This window comes from Salvelinus alpinus, chromosome 3 (assembly GCF_045679555.1).
Source record: "Salvelinus alpinus chromosome 3, SLU_Salpinus.1, whole genome shotgun sequence".
NCBI classification, from domain to species: domain Eukaryota; kingdom Metazoa; phylum Chordata; class Actinopteri; order Salmoniformes; family Salmonidae; genus Salvelinus; species Salvelinus alpinus.
In genome coordinates this window covers 16,207,124-16,231,408 of record NC_092088.1, presented here as the reverse complement: position 1 = coordinate 16,231,408, position 24,285 = coordinate 16,207,124, and the positions used below count along the sequence as shown (strand labels likewise).

At 43.3% G+C, this 24,285-nt stretch overlaps 2 protein-coding genes across 6 annotated transcripts; one reads left to right on the top strand and one right to left on the bottom strand.

Annotated features, from left to right (window-relative positions):
• The first annotated feature begins 148 nt into the window (after positions 1-148).
• On the top strand, positions 149-10,958 carry LOC139570103 (outer mitochondrial transmembrane helix translocase-like). Of its 3 annotated transcripts, none has more exons than XM_071391646.1 (10): positions 149-266; positions 993-1,178; positions 1,318-1,416; positions 4,016-4,136; positions 4,275-4,475; positions 4,608-4,714; positions 4,931-5,020; positions 8,604-8,654; positions 8,734-8,870; positions 9,669-10,958. In XM_071391646.1, exons 2-10 carry the CDS (start codon positions 1,005-1,007, stop codon positions 9,784-9,786), a joined length of 1,098 nt encoding a protein of 365 aa, XP_071247747.1. In that variant the 5' UTR covers positions 149-266; positions 993-1,004; the 3' UTR covers positions 9,787-10,958. The 3 variants fall into 3 exon arrangements, with proteins under 3 accessions (XP_071247747.1, XP_071247749.1, XP_071247748.1); XM_071391647.1 differs by having other exon boundaries at positions 265-591; XM_071391648.1 differs by lacking the exon at positions 8,604-8,654.
• On the bottom strand, positions 10,949-24,088 carry papss2b (3'-phosphoadenosine 5'-phosphosulfate synthase 2b). Of its 3 annotated transcripts, none has more exons than XM_071391637.1 (12): positions 23,930-24,088; positions 22,143-22,257; positions 21,805-22,040; positions 21,402-21,540; positions 21,045-21,163; positions 20,789-20,902; positions 20,558-20,669; positions 20,110-20,315; positions 19,862-19,997; positions 19,422-19,690; positions 11,744-11,973; positions 10,949-11,558 (listed from the first exon to the last, which is right to left on the bottom strand). In XM_071391637.1, the coding sequence occupies exons 1-12, from the start codon at positions 23,954-23,956 to the stop codon at positions 11,417-11,419; spliced, it is 1,845 nt and encodes a 614-aa protein (XP_071247738.1). In that variant the 5' UTR covers positions 23,957-24,088; the 3' UTR covers positions 10,949-11,416. The 3 variants fall into 3 exon arrangements, with proteins under 3 accessions (XP_071247738.1, XP_071247737.1, XP_071247736.1); XM_071391636.1 differs by having other exon boundaries at positions 22,143-22,309; positions 23,930-24,041; XM_071391635.1 differs by lacking the exon at positions 23,930-24,088 and having other exon boundaries at positions 22,143-22,438.
• Positions 24,089-24,285: the final 197 nt, after the last annotated feature.

Sequence of the window (24,285 nt, the reverse complement as noted above, 5' to 3'; positions counted from 1 at the left end):
ACACATTGAGTAACAAAGAAAGTAACGTTTTATGATGGAGAGTAGCTTATTTTGTACCATATGGGTTGTAGCCACATCATTAAATCCATAGTTTTACACGTGTTGTTCTTTACCTTGAAGAATCTTCGTTCAACGCTGTCCCATGCCACAGAAATATTGAGGAAATTATTTTACTTTTTCTATTCCAAAACGGTAGGGGGCATCTGTCAAGCAAATTGCGTCGAGCTTCACGCTGAAAGGGACAAGAGCAAGAGTGGAAGCGCTAGGTGAGTGTCACGACCAGTCCAGCAAACTGTGATGGTTAATTTGTTTTTGTAAATCATTTAAAAGTTCTAATTACAAATACATGGATCAATACAACACATTTCACAAGGTGTCCTGCTAGTGGGAATTTCTTTCTACAAAGTAACGACTGTAATTCAGGCACGAGGCTGCATGCTAACTGGAGGTCAAAGCTATCAAAATTAAGTCACGGTTTCGGTTTTGTAACATGCAAAGTGAAACTACTATCTAGCTAGTCTTTTCACAGTTTCGATGATTGTCAAACACTTTTTAGATATAGACTTAAAATAACACCCATTCCATCATCAGGTATGTAGGTCATATCATATTACTAGCTAGCTGACAACTGTCAAATGCTGTGTCAAGCAGGACGCAACAGTACAGAGATTTTTAGCCGGCATTGTTAGCTTGCCAGTGTTGTGACAGCTAACATGATGACATATGGCTAACTGCTAACAATATTTATAGGATGGACATGAACATGTGATCTTAGCTAGCTAAACAGGATTGAGTGTACATTTTTAAGAACTGATGTAATTTCTCAGCTAATGTCTAAGCCTATTTTCAATTAGGATTTTCTGAATTTAAGTGGAATTCACACATTGTTCTTGTTGGATAAGAGTGCAGCACTTGTATAGCAGCTAAGCTATGTTGTTCATTTTCAACTGTGATCAAGTTTTGAGAATGTCATTTTGTTTTCCATCCCCCAGTCATCTAAGAAGATGGGGTTGAAGGAGATTCCAACTGAAAGTATTGCCCAGCCCTTGGGCCGGAATGAAGTCTTTAGTTTACTCTTCCGACTGACCATATTTGGTGCAGTCACTTACTTCACCATAAAGTGGATGGTTGATGCCATTGATCCCACAAGGAAACAGAAAATGGAAGCACAGAAACAGGTGAAGTTTTCAATATACAGTAGCCAAGTTTGACCTGTTTGCTTCTGAGTGTTTTCTGTGGATATCTATCATGTTTGTTGGGACTGTATTGTACTGTACAAAGCTAGGTAGATGGCTATTGACAGGTGGGTTTTTTCAGGCAGAGAAACTCATGAAGCAGATCGGTGTGCAGAATGTCAAGCTCTCAGAGTATGAGATGAGCATTGCAGCACATCTGGTGGACCCGTTGACCATGCAGGTAAGAGAGCGGCTTCAATACACCATTGCTTGAACCCAACTATTACAAGCGTTGGTTTTTCCATTTATATTTTGTGGTTGGATGTTAGCACATTGGGTGCACCGGTTGGTGTCACCTCGTTAGTCAGTATGTGTTGAACCTGTGCTGGCTTGGCTTGTCATCTCGTTAGTCAGAAGGCGTTTCATCTGTGCTGGTACAGGGGATATTTGAGTGCGGGTGCTCCAGTTACCTTGAGAGATGTGGAGGGTTAACACCTTTAGTTGGCGCTCCCTCTATGATTTCTAAGAAACTGTCCTTTATCTGTTCTTCCCTGTTAGTTTTGCTCCACCTTTTGGTTTGATTCCTGTCTACGTTTGGGGTGGGTTTTAATTTTGTTTGCCTCTTCTTGGGCAAATTTAGTGGCCGCTCATGGTGGGTCTCTTGTAGGTCCCAGTTGGTGTTGTTAGTCAACTTTCAGTGGACAACATGACGAGTTTCTTTCAGATCCACTTCTAGAACCCCACCTGTTTCGTTTTGGTTGTCAGTAACTCTTTGTTAGTTCCCCCTTCTGTTTGAGTTACACTTTTTGGTGTCTTGCTGGGTAACAACATTCCAACAGAAACGAATATGAAGGAAACACTACATAAAGTGTCTTAAGGTTGTTGGAACAGCTTCAAAACAGCTTCAATGTGCCTTGGAATAGATTCTACAAGTGTCTGGAATGCTTTTGGAGGGATACACACCATTCTTCCACAAGAAATGCCAATTGTTTTTGGTGTTTTGTTAATGGTGGTGGAAAACACTGAGGCGCTGCTCCAGAATCTCCCTTAAGTGTTTAATTGGTTTGAGGTCTGTGACTGACGCACACACACCCTTTAAACCCCTGTGTGCCTTTGAGACCCCTCTTTCAAAGTCACAGATCTCTTCTAGCCATGGTAGCCAAAATAATGGGCAACTGGGCATTTTTATACATGACCCTATTAACTCAGGATCCACACCTACAGTGCATTTGGAAAGTATTCAGACCCCTTTTCCCACATTGTTATATTACAGCCTTATTAAAAAATGTATTACATTTCCCCCCCTCAATCTACACACACTACCCCATAATGACAAAGCAAAACCGTGTTTTTAGAAATTTCAGCAAATGTATTGAAGCACCTTTGGCAGCGATTACATCCTCGAGTCTTCTTGGGTATGACGCTACAAGCTTGGCACACCTGTATTTGGGGAGTTTCTCCAATTCTTCTCTGCAGATGCTCTCAAGCTCTGTCAGGTTGGATGGGGAGCGTCGCTGCACAGCTATTTTCAGGTATCTCCAGAGATGTTCAAGTCTGGGCTCTGGCTGGGCCACTCAAGGACATTGAGACTTGTCCCGAAGCCACTCCTGCATTGTCTTGACTGTGTGCTTAGGTTTGTTGTCTTGGCTGTGTGCTTAGGTTTGTTGTCCTGTTGGAAGGGGAACCTTTGCCCCAGTCTGAGGTCCTGAGCGCTCTGGAGCAGGTTTTCATCAAGGATCTCTCTGTACTTTGCTCCACTCATCTTTCCCTCGATCCTGACTAGTCTAAGTCCCTAACGCTGGAAAAACATCCCCACAGCATGATGCTGCCACCACTGTGGGGATGGTGCCAGGTTTCCTCCAGATGTGATGCTTGGCATTCAGGCCAAAGAGTTTAATCTTGGTTTCATCAGACCAGAGAATCTTGTTTCTCATGGTCTGAGAGTCTTTAGGTTCCTTTTGGCAAACTCCAAGCGGGCTGTCATGTGCCTTTTACAGAGGAGTGGCTTCCGTCTGGCCACTCTACCATAAAGGCCTGATTGGTGGAGTGCTGCACAGATGCGAGAACCTTCCAGAAGGACAACCATCTCCACAGAGGAACTCTGGAGCTCTGTCAGAGTGCCCATCGGGTTCTTGGTCACTTCCCTGACCAAGGCCCTTCTTCCCCGATTGCTCAGTTCGGCCGGGCGTCCAGCTCTAGGAAGAGTCTTGGTGGTTCCAAACTTCCATTTAAGAATGATGGAGGCCTTGGGGACCTTCAATGCTGCAGAAATGTTTTGGTACCCTTCCCCAGATCTGTGCCTCGACGCAATCCTGTCTCGGAGCTCTACGGACAATTCCTTCGACCTCATGGATTGGTTTTTGCTCTGACATGCACTGTCAACTGTTGAACCTGATATAGACAGGTGTGTGCCTTTCCAAATCATGTCCAATCAATGGAATTACCACAATTACCACAGATGGACTCCAATCAAGTTGTAAAAACATCTCAAGGATGATCAATGGAAACAGGATGCAGCCTGAGCTCAATTTCGAGTCTCATAGCAAAGGGTTTGAATACTTATGTAATTTTTATAATTTGCCAAAATGTCAACCTGTTTTCGCTTTAATTTGTGTGTAGATTGAATTTTTTATTTTTTTAATCCATTTTAGAATAAGGCTGTAACGTAAAACAAAATGTGGAAAAAGTTAAAGGGTCTGAATACTTTCCAAATGCACTGTATGTGGAAGCACCTGCTTACAATATACTTAATCCCTCATTTACTCAAGTGTTTCCTTTATTTTGGTAGTCACCTGTATGTCTGTTCTCCATAACTAACTGATGTGATGCTCTTTCTACAGATCACATGGAGTGATATTGCTGGCCTAGATGAAGTCATCACTGAGCTGAAAGACACTGTCATACTTCCAATCCAGAAGAGACACCTATTCAAGGGATCCAGACTGCTTCAGCCACCAAAAGGTGAGTCTCTTGTTTTCATACAAGATTTGCTTATTGAGACCGGTGCAAAAGCCTAGATAGACACAATGCATATAAAGGTTCAACAGGACCGCCTTCAGTCTTTAGCCACTCCTCTTACCCCTGTCATTATGATAACAGGTGTGCTGCTGTACGGACCACCTGGCTGTGGGAAGACGCTGATCGCCAAAGCAACTGCCAAAGATGCTGGTTTCCGCTTCATCAACCTGCAGCCTTCCACCCTCACAGACAAGTGGTATGGAGAGTCCCAGAAACTGGCTTCTGCCGTCTTCTCTCTAGCCATTAAGCTTCAGCCCTCAATCATCTTCATAGATGAGATTGGTAAATGCTTATTTTACCATTATCTTTAACAGATGCTATACAGTGCTTTAAATCTTGTTTGGGTACTTCAGCTAAGCCAGTTATGTTGTCATCATCCCCGGCTCCAGTCGATCCTGTAATGTTCTGTTCCAGACTCTTTCCTCAGAAGCCGTTCCAGCTCTGATCACGAGGCCACAGCCATGATGAAGGCTCAGTTCATGAGCTTGTGGGATGGGCTTGAGACGGACTATAACTGCCAGGTGGGTCCATTATGAAGGAGAAGCAAAAAGGTGCGACAGGTCCGCACTCCAAAAGATGTTGCGTAAAGCTTATTAATTTCACTGCATCAGGGATAGCGTACACAGACGTTTCGGTTTTGCAGCATTTGTTGTGTTGGTAATTAAATACATTGATCATCATGTGACTCCTGTCTGGTTGAGTCTCTTTCAACTGCCTCTCACCTTTTCCTCATGTAGGTCATCATTATGGGGGCCACTAATCGTCCACAGGATCTCGACTCCGCCATTCTGAGGAGAATGCCCACAAGATTTCACGTAAATCAGCCTGTGAGTCTATTCACAAACTGTACACGTTTTTCAGTATATACACAGTACTATGAACATGGTTGTGACGGTCCTGGAATTTTGGATGATTGTAATTGGCCAGACAAATGACCACTGTCTCCGTAATAACTGTTCAAATAGCAAAATCTGGTCTTGGCTGCATGTGCTACCATAGAATTAGAATGAATAGAACAGATGTCGCCATTCAAGTCAATAATGGCATAATAGGTGGACTGGCCGCCATTGTGAGTGTACTCATAGGAGCAAAGCAGGAAGTGTACCCATCAATATGTGCTGTAATTTGTTGATTCAATTCAATTGGCATGACAAAAAATACATTACATTGCATGAGCCACATCAGTTTACATCATTGAAATGAACATTCTATATTACCATGGGAATTATTGCGTCACAATAGTAGGCAGCCATTGCGAGTGTACCCATGAGTAGGGCTGTGGCGGGCACGAAATTTCGTCAGTTGGTGATGGTCAAGAAAATAACCGTCTGTCTCACGGTGATTGACCGTTAATTAACAAACACATTTAGCATCTCCTGGTGTCCACACACAGCCTACAAGCCACTGATGCCGACCTTTTGGAACAGTTCCCTTTTTTAAAAAGTCTAATAAATCCATGTAATATAGCCTACACCTTCAAAATAAATCCATTACTTATTTTAGACAAGTCTCAAAGAAGCATGATATGAAGAAAATGTAGTCTATTTCAGAAGAACAAAATGGCATACTCTGAGTTGTCTTGTTAGGTCCAGATCTGGCTATGCCATATGGCTCTGGGCTACACTAGTTCATTTAACAGACAAGATTTGCTTAGAATTCCGTGGCATTATTTTATAGTATGAAGAATACAATTGAACAAGCGAAATAAAATGTTAAGGATATTTTCTCCAAACGATTTGAGGGAGTGCGCACATGCAGCTATTCTGTGTTGAGCAGTTAACAAAGAAATAGGTATTCTTATATGCTTAATTGAGAGTTATTCATGTAACTTTAATTGTTCTACAAACTTTGGGCAATATGTTTTGATTTTTAATACATTGTAAGGCTCTAATGACTAATGATTTGTAAAAAGTTGCTTGAAAGGCATGAGCTCTGCTTTGTTTTCTGTGCAGGCTTTGAACACTACATCAGTCACTCATTCACAATTTGACAAGCACTTGATAATGCCTAGAATTTCACGGCGGCATCCCGTTTGTGTGGCCGTAATGCACCCTAAAACAATCCATGCCTTTTGCGGCTAGTGGCTGTTGTGCCCTTCTCCTTGAGTGCTGCGCGCTCCATCACGTGATCGGGTCTTTCTCACAGGCTACAAGTGAAGACAGACACATCGGGGACGCAACTGCATGCATCCTTATCCAATTCTTAGGTGCATATTGAAGATATTGGATGAACTGTCCACATTTTACACTTCGTCAGCCAACAAGATGTAGGCCTAACGAACAGAAAAAGCACTAGCCTATGTCAATCTACTATCCCCCATAGTATAGAAGTCGACCTATTCTGTACGAGAAATAAATATTCCAAACATAGTTGTGGGATGCAATAGATCCCAAATTAATACAACCACTAGCATAAAAAATAAAAATAAGAAAATTACGCAATGTGGCTGATTCAACAGATCAGAAAGTTTAGCTTAATGTTGAGAAACAATTTCTTCACATAAGCGCAGCAATGTGCACACTGCAGTAGGCTAGAAGCGCGAATGTTCCCTTAGTGGAAAACACCATTATCAAAAGTGACCACAAATGTGATTATGCATGTAATGGTTCTATAATACAGGTGCATTTTTAAGGTGATCTTTATGGTATTTTTACGTCCGGTGAACAGGTCAGGATTCCATAGCCGCAGGCAGAATAGTTGAAACTGGAGCAGCAGCACGACCAGGTGGACTGGAGACAGCTAGGAGGCCAGGTAGTCCTGAGGTATGGGCTCAGGTCCTCCGAGAGGAGAGACAGAGAATTAGAGGGAGCATACTTAAATTCACACAGGATACCGGATAAGACAGGATAATTACACCAGATTTAACAGACTGACCCTAGCCCCCCCGACACACAAACTATTGCAGCATAGATACTGGAGGCTGAGACGAGGGGTTGGGAAGACACTGTGGCCCCGTCTGACAATACAGGGCAAACAGCCCCACACCACTAGAGGGATGTCTGTAAACCACCAACTTACTACCCTGAGACAAGGCTGAGTATAGCTCACGAAGATCTCCCCCATGGCACGAACCTATGGGTGTGCCAACCCGAACTGGAAGATCACGTCAGTGACTCAACCCACTCAAGTGAGGCACCGCTCTTAGGGTCGGAATGGAAGAGCACCAGTAAGACAGTGACTCAGCCCCTGTAATAGGGTCAGAGGCAGAGAATCCCAGTGAAGAGAAGGGGACCGGCCAGGGAGAGACAGCAAGGGCGGTTTGTCACTCCAGTGCCTTGCCGTTCACATTCGCACCCCTGGTCCAGACTACACTCAATCATAGAACCTACTGAAGAGATGAGTCTTCAGTAGAGACAAAAGTTGAGACCGAGTCTGCGTCTCTCACATGGACCATTCCATAAAAATTGAGCTCTATAGGAGAAAGCCCTGCCTCCAGCTGTTTGCTTAGAACTTTTAGGGACATGACCAAATCGGAGAGATGGGTAGGAGTAAAACCTTGAAATCAGCCCTAGCCTTAACAGGAAGCTAGAGGCTAGCACTGGAGTAATATGATCACATCTTTTGGTTCTAGTCAAGATTCTAGCAGCTGTGTTTAGCACTAACTGAAGTTTATTTAGTGCTTTACCCGGGTAGCTGGAAAGTAGAGCATTGCAGTAGTGACAAAAGCATGGATTAGTTTTTCTGCATAATTTTTTGAATTAAAGTTTCAGATTTTTGCAGTGTTACAAAGATGTATGCCAGTTAGGCTCTACACCCCTTGTTAAGCGGAGTAATGTGCTTAATTTTAAAAGTTATTTGGCTCCTTTAGTTGTGATACAAACCTGTTAAAACATATAGGCCTATGGGCTAGGCTAAATGAGGTGTGCGACTATGATTTTGAAATGGTCACAAAAAAGGCATTGTTTCTATTGCTGTGAAAATATATAATTAGGCTAATATTGTCACCTGTCAGAGTTTTCTTGATTTAATCTTGTTTTTACATATACTAAATAATATATGTGGTGGTAAAACAGTCACCACAACAGCCCTACCCGTGAGTTTACCAGTTCGATTGCCATGGTTAGAGGTGCCAAGCCCATTCTATTCATTGTTTGCTACAACACCTTGCTTGTTTCAGCAAGGGGCGACACAGTTTCATCATGTTGTTTAGAGTCCATGTTATCGCAGAAACGGACTCAACAGTACGAATGCCAGCCGTCCTGTCTTCAGTCAGCTGTTCGCCCTGGCCTCCCCAAAAATATATAGATATTATGACGGTTATTTACTTTTCATGACAGTCTTCATCCATAACCGTCAGTAACACGGTTATATGGTAATTGAGCCAGCCCTAACTATGGTTATTTATGCAGTACTATATGAGATTACCTGAAATGTATTACATTCCTGCTAAAAACTATTATTGTCTTGCAGAATTGCATGCAGAGGGAAGAAATCTTGAAACTCATATTGAAAAATGAAAATGTAAGTTTTACATGGTAATTAAATTACACAATTACACATTTGTCTGTGTTTCCACTAAACTTCCCCATGCATTTTCCAGGTGGATCCCAGTGTTGACTTTGTTGACATGGCGAAGGAGACTGACGGATTCTCAGGAAGTGATCTCCGAGAGATGTGTCGGGATGCTGCCCTGTTATGTGTGCGGGATTTTGTCCATAACACCCATGCCGATGAAAGGTACCACACCCCTCTGACTGCGTTTACTATAAGGAATTTGTGTCAATTCAAATCTGGTATCAGGACAAAATGTGATTCAGAGTCACCGAATATACTTTAAGTATTTTTATTAAACTCAAGCGATAAATGGTAAATGCAATTTTCGTATATACGGGTTCACTGTACCACCCCGCAGGGTAGAACAGGGAACTGGCAGGATGTAAGTAAACAGCTGTTCTTATACTGTGACAGACTAGTTCCAACCCGTCTGTTGGCCTATCACAGTAGAGGCTGAGCGTGGTTTAAACTCTGCTCAGCCTATCGCCGGCGCTCAGGCTAGTCCCAGCCTCTTGGCGCTCTTTGGTGTCCCGGCGCTGTTGCTGTGTAGATTATGCTCCCTCACCCCAGAGACTGAGGTCAGACAGCTCTGCAACATTGTCTGAGCTATTTGCACCTCTATACAAAGCACACTGTTCTCGCTCAAGGCTAACCACAGCTTCCCAGCACACTTATCTGGGGCTAACTGTTACTTCCAGCACACACACACAGACACCCAGGCGCCCAGGCCAACAGTTGCTAATATTCAATCACGTGATGTAGTATTGGGTTATAGTGCAATAAACACAAATCCTAACATTACACAGGCAGCCCAATTCTGCCCGTATAAACACATACTTCTTGAGACCTAACTTGATCTCCCAATACCAATGTCTTTACATTGGCTTTTCATATGAGCATTAGTAGTGATTAGTGATTTTCACACTATTAGAGTGTCTTCTGTAGTTACCAGCAAGATACTGACTTTGTCTTTGTCTCCAGGATCCAGGATCAAATCCGGTCCATCAATCAGGACGACATGCAGACTGCCAGGCAGAAGATGAGGAAGTCGAAGTCGGCAGACGGACAGACGGTTCTGATTCATTCTACTCTGGATTGAGTCTTAACATGCAAAGGAGAACTATTAAGCGCCTGGATATGCTTTCCTTATTATTTTCTATGTATGTAGAGTACTTACTGGTGGAGAGAACTTGAAGAGATATACATAAGTGTAATGTCTATCATAACATCACTTTGTAACGTCTTAGCTCATCATTTGTTATTTTAAGAACATTTAGTTCAATGCATTCAACATGAAATATTTCTGTCAAAATGCTATTTGTTATGTGGAAGTTAGGCGTTACATGATACTTATGTTGGCATTAGTGTCTTATGTATCTGGCCAATCAAGGTCTCACTGAAACTGGCTCTGAGACTGCAAAATATGGGCACAGCCATGGATCCTTTCAGGTTTGATAGTACATAATCACCTCCCTATTACTTATGACACACAGCAATATTGACTTAGCCTTGGGCTTTTATCTGAACATCACATGTTGCTTCTTTTGGTACTGTATGTTTAGGGCTGTTTTTCTTCAGGAAAGCTGTTTATCGAACTAGTGTAACATCTGTAATAAAATTTGCCACTGTCATCGTTCAACTATTAGCTAATTGTACATTGAGTGGTTCTCAGAATTATGAATTAGATCACAAGTTTTATCAGAACAATTCAACTCCTATTTGAAAGTGAATTATCACTGTGGATGTTGTGAAGAGAGCATGGTACCAGATGCAAAGATGTTTGAGTAAAGTGACATGGCCTTCCATTTCCTCATAGTAACTTACTGTAGATTTATTTACTTCAATATCATGAGCTGCTTATGTTAAGGTGTGTACTTCGGTTTTTAAAACTTCAATATATCAGGAAACCTGCATTGTGCTTTCAAGTCCTTTATGCCCAGGATTCATTTACAGTAGAATCTAATAACTGCTTTTGGTGATTGTCATGTCTTATAGTTTCTGTTTATCCCTTGTGATGACCAGGATGCTTAATGGTTGATTATTTCTACATGACAAACTTCCAGTATCTACCACATGCAACAGCCATTGCAATCTATTGAATGTGTGAGTGACAAGTTTTCTATGGATGTTTTGGGGGGTTGGGATTGGTGGAACTTTGGTTTAGGTAAAATGCTTGCTTTGCTTTTTATATTGACTAATTATTTTTTAGAATTTGTTTTACCCTGAATTCTGGGTATCTGCTAAAATAAATTACACCAATGTTGTTCGTAATCATTTATTTGCTTGAAACTTCTTGATATAAAAAGGCTAAATGCAGTATAAGAACATTTAGAAATTAGGTACCATGGCATCACTAGATAAATAGTTTCATTCATTACACAGGGATAGTTAAAACCCCTTCCACTCAACTACATAGTCTTCTCACAGCTTCAAAAACATACATTTTAAGTTACTAGCTTGGAAGTAAAGATACATAGGTAACAAAAGTGATCTGTTAAAACATTCATATTGATTTCTTCACAACTCTGACTTTTTTTTTTTACACTGCTTACAGATTTATTTTGACCCACACATCAAACTAGATCATTTCCGGTTTACATGATATTCAGTTTAGTAAAAAAAAAAAAAGCTCAGGCATGCATTTCATTAATGCCTAGATGTCTACAGTACTTGATATAAAATAGAGAAGCTTAAAATTGATGTGTCTGTTAGACCCAAGGTGTGCGTGTTCATTCGTCCTTCTGCAGGGAGCTATAGTACTCTGTGAGGACCTTCCAGGCCTTATTGGCCATGAAACCATCCGGGGGGTTCTCTCCGCTGCGTGCCATTCTCCTCATCTTGGTCCCAGATATGAACTCAAATTCCTGGTGTCTGGAAAGGAAGGTAAGACAAAGTGTGTGAAGCAGCTTGACTCAATCTCTCAGTTACTTTTTGACATTGTAGGGAAGTTTTTCCTCAGCCCTAGTTATTGCTTACAACCAGAGCCCAGAGATTTTCCTGGTCAGGCTACATAGTCCGGAAAAACGTATGGGCCAAAATATTAGCTGTCAATGTACCTCTCCTTATCATAGAAGTCCATAGATCTTTTAGTCTTGTTGTAGGCAGCCACTCTGAAGGGGATGATCTCTACAGAGGGGAGACCAGGGGCCATGGTGAGGACCTTGGCCCCGTGGGTGGGCTCATACAGGCTCTGCTTGGTCTCAGGGTGAGGCATGCCCGCAGGGTCGCGACCAACGATGTAGAAGTTGGCACCAGCTATCATTCGTGCCCGGCAGTGCCACTGTACCTAACGGGTAGAAAGACAAACACTTGTCTAGTGACTACAGATATGACCTGATTCTACTGAATAAAACAATGCTTAGAAATACATTTTATACAGAGATTAGTGTCCAGCAGTGGCAACCCATCATTCAGGGAAGTTGGGGCAAAATATATATATAATAATATACAGTACCAGTCAAAAGTTTGGACACACCTACTCATTCAAGATTTGTTATTTATTTTTACTATTTTCTACATTGTAGAATAATAGTGAAGACATCAAAACTATGAAATAACACATATGGAATCGTGTAGTAACCAAAAAAGTGTTTAACAAATCTAAATATATTTTCTATTTGAGATTCTTCAAAGTAGCCACCCTTTGTCTTGATGACAGCTTTGCACACTCTTGGGATTCTCTCAACCAGCTTCACGAGTCACCTGGAATGCGTTTCAAATAACAGGTGTGCCTTGTTAAAAGTAAATTTGTGGAATTTATTTCCTTATTAATGTGTTTGCGCAAATCAGTTGTGTTGTGACAAGGTATGGGTGGTATACAGAAGGTTGGTAAAAGACCAAGTCCATATTATGGCAAGAACAGCTCAAATAAGCAAAGAGAATCAAGAGTCCATCATTACTTTAAGACATTAAGGTCAGTCAATGGCGAAAATAAAAAAAAACATTGAAAGTTTCTTCAAGTGCAGTCGCAAAAACCATCATGCCCTATGATGAAACTGGCTCTCATGAGGACCGCCACAGGAAAGGAAGACTCAGAGTTACCTCTGCTGCAGAGGATAAGCTCATTATAGTTACCAGCCTCAGAAATTGCAGCCCAAATAAATGCTTCAGAGTTCAAGTAACATTTACATATTTATTTAGAATTCAAGGCACACTTAACCAGCATGGCTACCACAGCATTCTGCAGTGATACGCCATCCCATCTGGTTTGCGCTTAGTGGGACTATCATTTGTTTTTCAACAGGACAATGACCCAACACACCTCCAGTCTGTGTAAGGGCTATTTGATCAAGAAGAAGAGTGATGGAGTGCTGCTTAAGATCACCTGGCCCCCATAATCACCTGACCTCAACCCAATTGAGATGGTTTGGGATGAGTTGGACCGCAGAGTGAAGGAAAAGCGCTCAGCATGTGTGGGAACTCTTTCAAGACTGTTGGAAACGCATTCCAGGTGAAGCTTGTTGAGAGAATGCAAAGAGTGTGCAAAGCTGTCAAAGGCAAAGGGTGACTACTTTGAAGAATCTAAAATATATTTAGATATGTTTAACACTTTTTTTGGTTACTACATGATTCCATATGTGTTATTTCATAGTTTTGATGTCTTCACTATTATTCTACAATATAGAAAATAGTAAAAATAAAGAAAACCCCTTGAATGAATAGGTATCCAAACTTTTGACTGGTACTGTAAATATATATATTTGCTGTGCCTTTTTTGTATGTTATTTTGGCATTAATACGTGTCACATATCAGTTTGCAAACAATGTAAAAAAAAATATATGATTGAGTTTATAAACCCGCATACAAACCCGTACATCTGCAAGACAGAACAGCTGCCTCTGGTAAGACAAGGGGTGGCGGTCTGTGTCTATTCGTCAATAACAGCTGGTGTGCAAAATCTAATATTAAGGAAGTCTCAAGGTTTTGCTCGCCTGGATTAGAGTATCTCGTGATAACTATAGATAATAGTGTGGTCTACAGCTTATCTATATTTTTCGTAGCCGTCTATTTACCACCACAAACCGATGCTGGCACTAAGATTGCACTCAACGAGTTGTATACGGCCATAAGCAAACAAGAAAATGCTCCTCCAGTGGCGGTGCTCCTAGTGGCTGAAGACTAATGCAGGGAAACTTAAATCCGTTTTACCTCATTTCTACCATCATTTTACGTGCAACTAGAGGAAAATAATCTCTAGACCACCTTTACTCCACACACAGAGACGCGTACAAAGCTCTCCCTCGCCCTCCATTTGGCAAATCTGACCATAATTCTATCCTCCTGATTCCTGCTAACAAGCAAAAACTAAAACAGGAAGTACCAGTGAATCGCTCAATACGGAAGTGGTCAGATGACCAGATGCTAAGCTACAGGACTGTTTTGCTAGCACAGACTGGAATATGTTCCAGGACGCATCCGATGGCATTAAGGAGTATACCACATCAGGGGGGGGTTTACTTGGCTCATCACGCTCTAGTGGGCCGGTCGCCTGCAGGCCGAATTCGGTTGTCAGTTGAATGGTGTTTCCTCCGTCACATTGGTGCAGCTGGCTTCCGCGTTAATTGAGCGGGTGTTAAGGACGGCTTGGCGTGTCATGTTTCGGAGGATGTATGACTCGACCTTTGCCTCTCCCGAGCCCGTTGGTGGGATGCAGCGTTGAGACAAGATCGTAATCACGAAATTGGGGAGAAAAAGGTGGTCAAATAAATAAAAAATATTTAAAAATCCCGCTATGCCCTCCGACAAACCGTCAATACAGGTCTAAGATTGAATCCTACTAAACCGGCTCTGACGCTCGTCGGATGTGGCGGAGCTTGCAAACTATTAGGAACTACAAAGGGAAGCCAGTCGCGAGCTGCCCGGTGACACGAGCCTACCAGACGAGCTAAATTACTTCTATGTGCGTTTTGAGGCAAGAAACACTGAAGCATGCATGAGAGCATTAGCTGCTCCGGACGACTGTGTGATCACGCTCGCCGTAGCCGATGTGAGTATGACCTTTAACTTCTTATGGCTGCAGGGGCAGTATTGAGTAGCTTGGATGAAAGGTGCACAGAGGTGCCCAGAGTAAACGGCCTGCTCCTCAGTCATAGTTGCTAATATATGCATATTATTATTAGTATTGCATAGAAAACACTCAGTTTCTAAAACTGTTTGAATTATGTCTGTGAGTATAACAGAACTCATATGGCAGGAAAAACCTGAGAAAAAAATCCAAACAGGAAGTGGAAATTCTGAGGCTGGTGGATTTTCAACCAAGCTCCCATTGAAATCCCAGCGAGATATGGATGAGTTTTCACTTCCTACGGCTTCCACTAGATGTCAACAGTCTGTAGAACTTTGTCTGATGACTCTACTGTGAAGGGGGGCCGGATGAGAGGAGAATTAGTCACTACTGCCATGAGGTGACCATGCTTTGACCATGCGCGTTCACATAAGAGGGAGCTCCGTTCCATCGCTCATCTGAAGTCAATGTAATTCTCCGGTTGGAACGTTATTCAAGATTTATGTTAACAACATTCTAAAGATTGATTCAATACATCGTTTGACATGTTTCTACTGACTGTTACGGAACTTTTGGACATTTCGTCACGTTTTAGTGAACGCGCTTTGTGACTTTGGAATTGTTTACCAAACGCGCTAACCAAAGTAGCTAATTGGACATAAATAACGGACATTATCGAACAAATCAAGCATTCATTGTGGACCTGGGATTCCTGGGAGTGCATTCTGATGAAGATCAAAGGTAAGGGAATATTTATCATGTAATTTCTGGTTTCTGTTGACTCCAACATGGCGGCTAATTTGACTATAGTTCTGAGCGCCGTCTCAGATTATTGCATGGTTTGCTTTTTCCGTAAAGTTTTTTTGAAATCTGACACAGCGGTTGCATTAAGGAGAGGTATATCTATAATTCCATGTGTATAACTTGTGTATAACTTCCGTCTTCAAGAGAGCGAGAGTTGCACCCCTTCTGAAAAAACCTACACTCGATCCCTCCGATGTCAACAACTACAGACCAGTATCCCTTCTTTCTTTTCTCTCCAAAACTCTTGAACGTGCCGTCCTTGGCCAGCTCTCCTGCTATCTCTCTCAGAATGACCTTCTTGATCCAAATCAGTCAGGTTTCAAGACTAGTCACTCAACTGAGACTGCTCTTCTCTGTATCACGGAGGCGCTCCGCACTGCTAAAGCTAACTCTCTCTCCTCTGCTCTCATCCTTCTAGACCTATCGGCTGCCTTCGATACTGTGAACCATCAGATCCTCCTCTCCACCCTCTCCGAGTTGGGCATCTCCGGCGCGGCCCACGCTTGGATTGCGTCCTACCTGACAGGTCGCTCCTACCAGGTGGCGTGGCGAGAATCTGTCTCCTCACCACGCGCTCTCACCACTGGTGTCCCCCAGGGCTCTGTTCTAGGCCCTCTCCTATTCTCGCTATACACCAAGTCACTTGGCTCTGTCATAACCTCACATGGTCTCTCCTATCACTGCTATGCAGACGACACACAATTAATCTTCTCCTTTCCCCCTTCTGATGACCAGGTGGCGAATCGCATCTCTGCATGTCTGGCAGACATATCAGTGTGGATGACGGATCACCACCTCAAGCTGAACCTCGGCAAGACGGAGCTGCTCTTCCTCCCGGGGAAGGACTGCCCGTTCCATGATCTCGCCATCACGGTTGACAACTCCATTGTGTCCTCCTCCCAGAGCGCTAAGAACCTTGGCGTGATCCTGGACAACACCCTGTCGTTCTCAACTAACATCAAGGCGGTGGCCCGTTCCTGTAGGTTCATGCTCTACAACATCCGCAGAGTACGACCCTGCCTCACACAGGAAGCGGCGCAGGTCCTAATCCAGGCACTTGTCATCTCCCGTCTGGATTACTGCAACTCGCTGTTGGCTGGGCTCCCTGCCTGTGCCATCAAACCCCTACAACTCATCCAGAACGCCGCAGCCCGTCTGGTGTTCAACCTTCCCAAGTTCTCTCACGTCACCCCGCTCCTCCGCTCTCTCCACTGGCTTCCAGTTGAAGCTCGCATCCGCTACAAGACCATGGTGCTTGCCTACGGAGCTGTGAGGGGAACGGCACCTCAGTACCTTCAGGCTCTGATCAGGCCCTACACCCAAACAAGGGCTCTGCGTTCATCCACCTCTGGCCTGCTCGCCTCCCTACCACTGAGGAAGTACAGTTCCCGCTCAGCCCAGTCAAAACTGTTCGCTGCTCTGGCACCCCAATGGTGGAACAAACTCCCTCACGACGCCAGGACAGCGGAGTCAATCACCACCTTCCGGAGACACCTGAAACCCCACCTCTTCAAGGAATACCTAGGATAAAGCAATCCTTCTGCCCCCCCCCCCCCTTAAAAGATTTAGATGCACTATTGTAAAGTGGCTGTTCCACTGGATGTCATTAGGTGAATGCACCAATTTGTAAGTCGCTCTGGATAAGAGCGTCTGCTAAATGACTTAAATGTAAAATGTAAATGTATTATCATCTACATTTATGATGAGTATTTCTGTTTAATAAATGTGGCTATGCACTATCACTGGATGTTTTTGGAACTAGTGAACATAACACGCCAATGTAAACTCAGATTTTTTATATAAATATGAACTTTATCAAACAAAACATACATGTATTGTGTAACATGAAGTCCTATGAGTGTCATCTCATGAAGATCATCAAAGGTTAGTGATTAATTTTATCTCTATTTGTGCTTTTTGTGACTGCTATCTTTGGCTGGAAAAATGGCTGTGCTTATTCTGTGGCTTGGTGGTGACCTAACATAATCGTTTGTGGTGCTTTCGCTGAAAAGCATATTTGAAATCGGACACTTTGGTGGGATTAACAACAAGATTACCTTTAAAATGGTATGTCTGAGGAATTTTAATTATGAGATTTCTGTTGTTTTGAATTTGGCGCCCTGCACTTTCACTGGCTGTTGTCATATCATCCCGTTACCGGGATTGCAGCCATAAGAAGTTAAACAGGTCAAAATTCACAAGGCTGCAGGGCAAGACGGATTACCAGGACGTGTACTCCGAGAAATGCGCTGACTAACTGGCAAGTGTCTTCACTGACATTTTCAACCTGACCTTGGCCCGAGTCTGTAATACCTACATGTTTCAAGCAGACCACCATAGTCCCTGTGCCCAAGAACACCAAGGTCACCTACCTAAATGACTACTGACCCATAGCACTCAGGTCTGTAGCCATGAAGTGCTTTGAATGGCTGGTCATAGCTCACATCAACACCATCATCCCAGAAACCCTAGACCCACTCCAATTTGCATACCGCCCCAACAGATCCACAGATGACGCAATCTCTACTGCCCTTTCCCACCTGGACAAAACGAACACCTACATCAGACTGCTGTTTATTGACTACAGCTCAGTGTTCAACACCATATTGCCCTCAAAGCTCATCACTAATCTAAGGACCCTGGGACTAAACACCTCCCTCTGCAACTGGATCCTGGACTTCCTGATGGGGCTCCCCCAGGTGGTAAGGGTAGGCAACAACCCATCTGCCACGCTGATCCTCAACACGGGGCCCCTCAAGGGTGCGTGCTTAGTCCCCTCCTGTACTCATTGTTGACCATGACTTCTTGGTCAAGGACGACTCCAACACCATAATTGCGTTTGCCAACGACACAAAGGTAGTAAGCCTGATCACCGACAGCAATGAGACAGCCTGTAGGGAGGAAATCAGAGACCTTGCAGAGCAAAGGGGTTGGTAATCTTTTCTAGTTGCATAGTGATTGGCTCAGTGTTCTGTTATTCATTGGGACACTATGTTGTCGCAAAATCTTCGGGGAGAGATAGAAAGTTCAAGCCCCCTTGGGTGCTGCCATAGATTTACATTAGAAGTGCCCATCCAAGAAGGCTCAAGGTCATTGGTCACAGATAAAATTACGTCAAATCACGTGACATCTACCATAGCTTAGCTAGCAAACTAGACAACAAGTCATCATCATGAATCACATTGACAAATCCTTGTCATATGAAGAGAAATAAAACGTATAGGTGCTCATTGGACATAAACATTACACAACAAGTTGGAAATTGCAAATTCTTCCATGAGTGGTTTGGAAGGAATCAGTGGCTAACTGCAAGCATTGCAAAGCAATCACTATGTTGCTTCCCCTGCCTGCTATTCGGTGGAGAGGGTGTGTGGTCCAAGTCTGCGTTTAAGAGACTCTTTTCCAAGCTTTAAAAGGATAAACAGAAAAGTTTGAATACATTGGCCATGCTGTCAAGCCAGCATGAATTCTACCGCGTTCAAAACAACTGGAACTCGGAACCTGGAAATCTCAGACTTCAGTGAGTTCAAGACAACTGGGAACTCTGGGAAAAAATTAGCTCTGACTGGGAAAATAAGTTTTGAACGATCATCCAACTCGGAATTCCAAGTTGGGAACTCAGGCCTTTTTCTAGAGCTACGACCTGAAGATCACTGACGTTATTATTCGACCTTGTTTTTTCTGAGTTCCCAGTTGTCTTGAAAGCACCATAAATCCAGAGAATGCCAGACATTGATGACAAAGTTCCAGGACAAAACTTGAAGGACCGCCGCACCACCTTCCTGTTCAATTGAGCAAAGCACAACGTTGAGTCCAAAAAAAAGAAAAAGATTTACATTATAAAACCGCCACTTGTATCCAGTTAGATTTCACTTACACTGTTTGAACTATCTAAGATGTAGACCAGGGGGAGCCATTGCCCTACCTCAGTGGGTCCAGCATACATCATGGGGGAGGGGAATATGGCCACGATGGTGCTGGCTGGGTCCAGTACCCCCTCCTCCAGTACGGCAGCATGCTGTTTTATGCGCCAGTCCAGAGGCACGTCATCGTCTTTGGTCCAGCCTCCCAGCGGGTGAAGCAGCAGGACAGGGTTCTTGTAGCCTCGCTCCAGCAGCCGCCGCTTCGTGTCTTGCATCAGGAGGACGTGGCCATTGTGGATCGGGTTGCGAAGCTGGAAGGCGAAGATGGCGTCTGGGGGAACGCAAAAAAGGCGGTTCCTTATTAAGTGACTGCTAAGTCTTCTTCATCATCACTGTGTTTTTTCAGCGTTTGCCTTAAGTAGACATTAGCATACACAATGCAGCACTAAGAGAGACAGCGGACAGGAAGTGAGAATTAAACAGAATATAATAAGCTATTCACCTGCTTTAATTTCCTTGAACTTTTGCTTCAGTTCTCTTGGAGTGAAGCGGTATTGGTCCAGACCATCGTTCCATTTGATTTGCTCTAGCACCTCCAAATCTCCACCAACCAGCCAATCACCACCCTCCATAACCATCTGTGAGATTTTATTTTTTATTTTTAACATTTCTGATTTTTCATTCAAGTATGTTCTGTTGACAAGCAAGTTCATGATATTAACAGGGACAGTTCTAAAAGGCAATTCTAACCTTGATGTAAGGATGCTGAGGACATGTGGTTCCCCACTGCCTGGCACAACGCTCTTCCTTCCGATGTTCATAAAACTCAGGGTTGCGGAGAATTGCCACTCTGCAACCTTTGAACTCAAGTGCGAACGCTGCGCAGCCGTCCAGCTTCTCTTTGCTCTCTTTGGAAACGGGCAGGACGATCGGCACAGAGAGGTTGATGTTTCCACCTGCCAACCACATGTCATTCTATGTCACTGACAGAAAAGTCAACAGACCTCTGTTGGCTCATTGTGAGCGCTATTGACTTTATGTGAGGTAGACGTAGGTGTTGTTACATGTGCATAACATGTCAATAGAACATGACATTACAGACGAACATGGGCCCTATTAAGAACAATCCATTCAATTGATATGAGCATATGCTACATTAAACTGTGTCGTCTATGAAGTTATAAAATACCAGTATTACCATCCAGAAGAGTGTCGAAGTGCAGAACCTGCAGGAACTCCCTCTCCCTCATGAAGCCCTTGAGGGGACTGGCCCAGCCCTCTGCCAGCACCTGCACCCACTGGAGGTCCAGCTACAGGAAATACAGAACAAAACGTCAGTAGGGTGTGGTCCCATCAGGTGTTACCACTCAACATGAAGGGTCAGATTGTGTGTGTCAAACCCCAAAATGTGCATAGAAGGATTTGTTACCTTGGTGATGCTGACGGTAGGCAGTGTCTTGGCGTCGCTCAGTGCCAAGTCCAGCTTGTTCTCTGGCACAAAGAGCTCAGTCACTTCCTCTGTCACACCAGTGGGCACAATGTTCTACAAAAGGATCAATGTGATAGTACATTAACAAGTCAATTTCCAACGACTAGGACATTTTCCTCACGGTAGAGATACAATGAGGAATACACCACAGACAGGCGAGGCCCAGCGAGGTCTCAGGGACCATAGATAGACTCACCTGTTCCTTAAGCAGCTCGACCACCTGCTGGATGCACTCATTCGCTGAGATCTCTCCAGTCTTCAGCACAAGATCAGGTGACTCAGGCTTCTCAAAAGGCGAATCAATGCCCGTAAAGCCTAAGGGGATGGGGTCAGGAAACCTGTTAAGGACTTTGTCAATCATTTACACTACTTTAGTGCGGAGTCAATATAGTGCTTTGGCTGTACATTATATAACCCCACTCTTTTTGCTTGTTTAACAGCATGTTAAGTAGTAGACTTTGAAGCCATGTGATCTATACTTGTAAATGTAGCTGTGTGTAATGTACTGTAACAGAACTGGAACACTGGAGGGCAGAGACAGTCTGATCAGTACCTTTAATCTCTCCAGCACGGGCCTTCTTGTAGAGGCCTTTGACATCCCTGCTCTCACACACCTCCAGGGGAGCGTCGACGAACACCTCGAAGAACGGCAGCCCAGATTGTACATGGATCTTTTTGGCTTCTTGCCGGTCCTATGCACAGGAGAAAGAGACTGGGTAGCAAAAATCAACATGTTTGCCATCTTGATTTTAATTCCATAACAAAAAAGAGGTTCTCAAAACCAAATACCAAAGGAAGTGAATGCAGTCAGACACAGTATAGCAGCTATACAGGCCAGAGATCGGATCAATCACAATGGATGACTTAGAGATGCTCCTTTAACAATTTTCCAATTGATTATTTTATAACAAGTAGAATTTGAACCGTGTATGTTTAACTGTCAATCACTCACTCACCTTAGTGAATGGAGAAATGAAGCTGGTGATGCAGACCAATCCTGCGTCTGCAAACAGCTTGGCCACCTCAGCGATGCGCCTGATGTTCTCCTCCCTGTCCACAGAGGTGAAGCCAAGGTTCCTGTTCAGCCCCTGTCTGATGTTATCCCCATCCAGGGAGTAGCAGGGAATACCATGGGACACCAAGTACTCCTCCAGTGCAAAGCCGACGGTTGTCTTTCCGGCACCTGACAAACCTTTAGTCCACAGTGACAGTTTGCAATACATCCATTATCCAACATAACTTATGTGAAACTCTGTGGTCTAGTATTGGAGAGATAAAGAGGGCATTTGCTTACCAGTGAGCCAGACAGTGCAACCTCTGAAGCCCTCTCTGGTGCCCACCACTTGGCCTCGTTTGGACCGGCTCACATGGTGAGCCTGGTACACGACATTAGTGGCCCTCTGAAGGTCCTGAAACCACAGAGAGACTGCACGATTGCACATCTGCACATTCCTAATTGAGCTATTAGCACAGGACAAAGAAATGCTGCCTTAGGGGTTTGCAACTGAACACAGTATTTTAGTCAGCTGAGAAACACTGAACTGTGCTGTAATTTGTAGTGATAGCTTGATAATGAGTGACTTGAGTCCTCTGCAAGACATGTATACTTTCCCATTTGTTTGAATGCCAAGCAAAACAATCCGTCTGAAAGCCATTCCTCTCAGTTTACAGCTCATCGGGTCATCATTAGAAGTAAAACCGCAGAGCAGTTCAATTCCCGTCCTGGAGTGTCGAAACACTTCTGGTTTTGGTTTCTACCTGGTAGTTAATTGCACTTACCTGGTGGCCCGGGTCTGAATCAGTCCCTGATTAGAAGGAGAGGATGAAAACCAGAAGTGTTTTGGCCTTCCAGGACTGACATTGAAGAGCCCTGTGTAAAAGGGATTCGACTACTGATCAGGCACATACAGATATTAGAAAGATATAAACCCTAACCCAGGGAAGCTTTAATTGTACAGATCATCTAGATACAACAAGGTATACTCATGTCACTCTAGCCTCTTCTAATAAGTCCTTGTCCAGCCTGCCTAATTGCATCTTTGTGGCTTCCCATACTGTGTGGTGTGTAGGCGGACCAGGTTGGTGGGGGCTGCAGAGGGACAGGGGGAAACAAACAGGCCTATTCATTCATACAGTCCTGCAGTGTGGCAGTCAGGCCCAATGCTCGCTGGTTGGAACCCCTCAAAGGCCAGGCTGTGCCTCTCCCAGGCCTGCCCAGACACGTGAGATCTGAGCTTCATTCATTAGTGACTCTCATAGTGGCTCACTGTTACTGTAGCCTCGCTCCAGCAGACCTAACTCCTCAATGAGCCCTTGTTGTTAGGGACATGGATAAACTTAATTAAAATCAGTCCAACTGGAACAACTTGATTCATTGTTTAGAGAGGCCATAAGACAGATCCAAATGTATAGCCTAGATACCATCACTAAATATGTCACAAGCCTTAATTACATCTCAGCTATTTGAAATTGTGAAGCACATCATACACTATCATATAGTAAGACTTATAATACATTCTATACAATAAACACGTTATTATACAATATCTATAGGCTATAAAATGCAAATACTGTAAAGAACATCGGTGGAATATTATATAATGTGGACGTATAATCTACCTATTGTTATAACTAGAAAAGCAATTGATTAGCCAAGAATCAGTTTTGCATTGCAGTGATTTCCCGAGAAGTGGTCAGTCAATCCACAGGTCTACTGAACCCCCAACGCTGATTTGTGGCTGAAACTGACTGGGTCACTTTCTTGTGTAGACCACTAACTAAAAACAGGTAAGAATGATTCTTCTATGCTATATTTTTCTATACACAACTGGTGAAAAATGGGAGGTAAGGTAATTGTGTTTAACATAGAACATTCCTACAGAACTTTCAGTTTAGAAATAATGCTAGCTATAGAATAACTTTCGACTCTGCTCCAATGTATCTCTTTCGGTGCCCTACATGTTTAGATAGAAAAAAAGTTATCCAATTTGATACACTGTCTGCCCCCCACCCAACAACCACAGATCCGAATGAAATAAGTAACGTAACATACCAAAAGTCAAACATAATGACATAGCCTACCGTTCTTTGTTTTTTGATCCCAGACATCGCCGCTTCTTCTGAAACGTTTTAGTTTGGTGACCTAATAATTTATATGTTGGTAACGATTAAGCTATATTCCCTTCTAAAAAAACGAGTTTATGTGATTTATCGGAAATAAATCTGACGGGAGACGTCCAATGAAGATTTCTAATCCGACACGTAGCATATTCATAGCCCTGCCTTTTTCGTGCCCACTCAATTTCACAGAACGTCAGAGCCACGACATTACACTGGGTTGAGCTAAAGAACTGCAAAACCATGAAATCGGAGAAAGCATTAATGGCATTTGAAGATTTATGATATTTGAAGATAATCATTAAAAAAGCATATTTTAA

What these genes read in the sequence shown, in the direction of transcription:
- LOC139570103 (XM_071391646.1), top strand. Translation starts at nt 1,005, where the DNA reads ATGGGGTTGAAGGAGATTCCAACTGAAAGTATTGCCCAGCCCTTGGGC. An exon ending in AAATGGAAGCACAGAAACAG is followed by an intron (nt 1,179 to 1,317) that starts GTGAAGTTTTCA and finishes GGGTTTTTTCAG; the next exon opens with GCAGAGAAACTCATGAAGCA. An exon ending in GATTTCACGTAAATCAGCCT is followed by an intron (nt 5,021 to 8,603) that starts GTGAGTCTATTC and finishes ATTGTCTTGCAG; the next exon opens with AATTGCATGCAGAGGGAAGA.
- papss2b (XM_071391636.1), bottom strand. Translation starts at nt 22,290, where the DNA reads ATGTGCAATCGTGCAGTCTCTCTGTGGTTTCAGGACCTTCAGAGGGCC. An exon ending in CTTCGACACTCTTCTGGATG is followed by an intron (nt 20,316 to 20,557) that starts GTAATACTGGTA and finishes TGTGGTTGGCAG; the next exon opens with GTGGAAACATCAACCTCTCT. An exon ending in GACTTCTATGATAAGGAGAG is followed by an intron (nt 11,559 to 11,743) that starts GTACATTGACAG and finishes CTTCCTTTCCAG; the next exon opens with ACACCAGGAATTTGAGTTCA.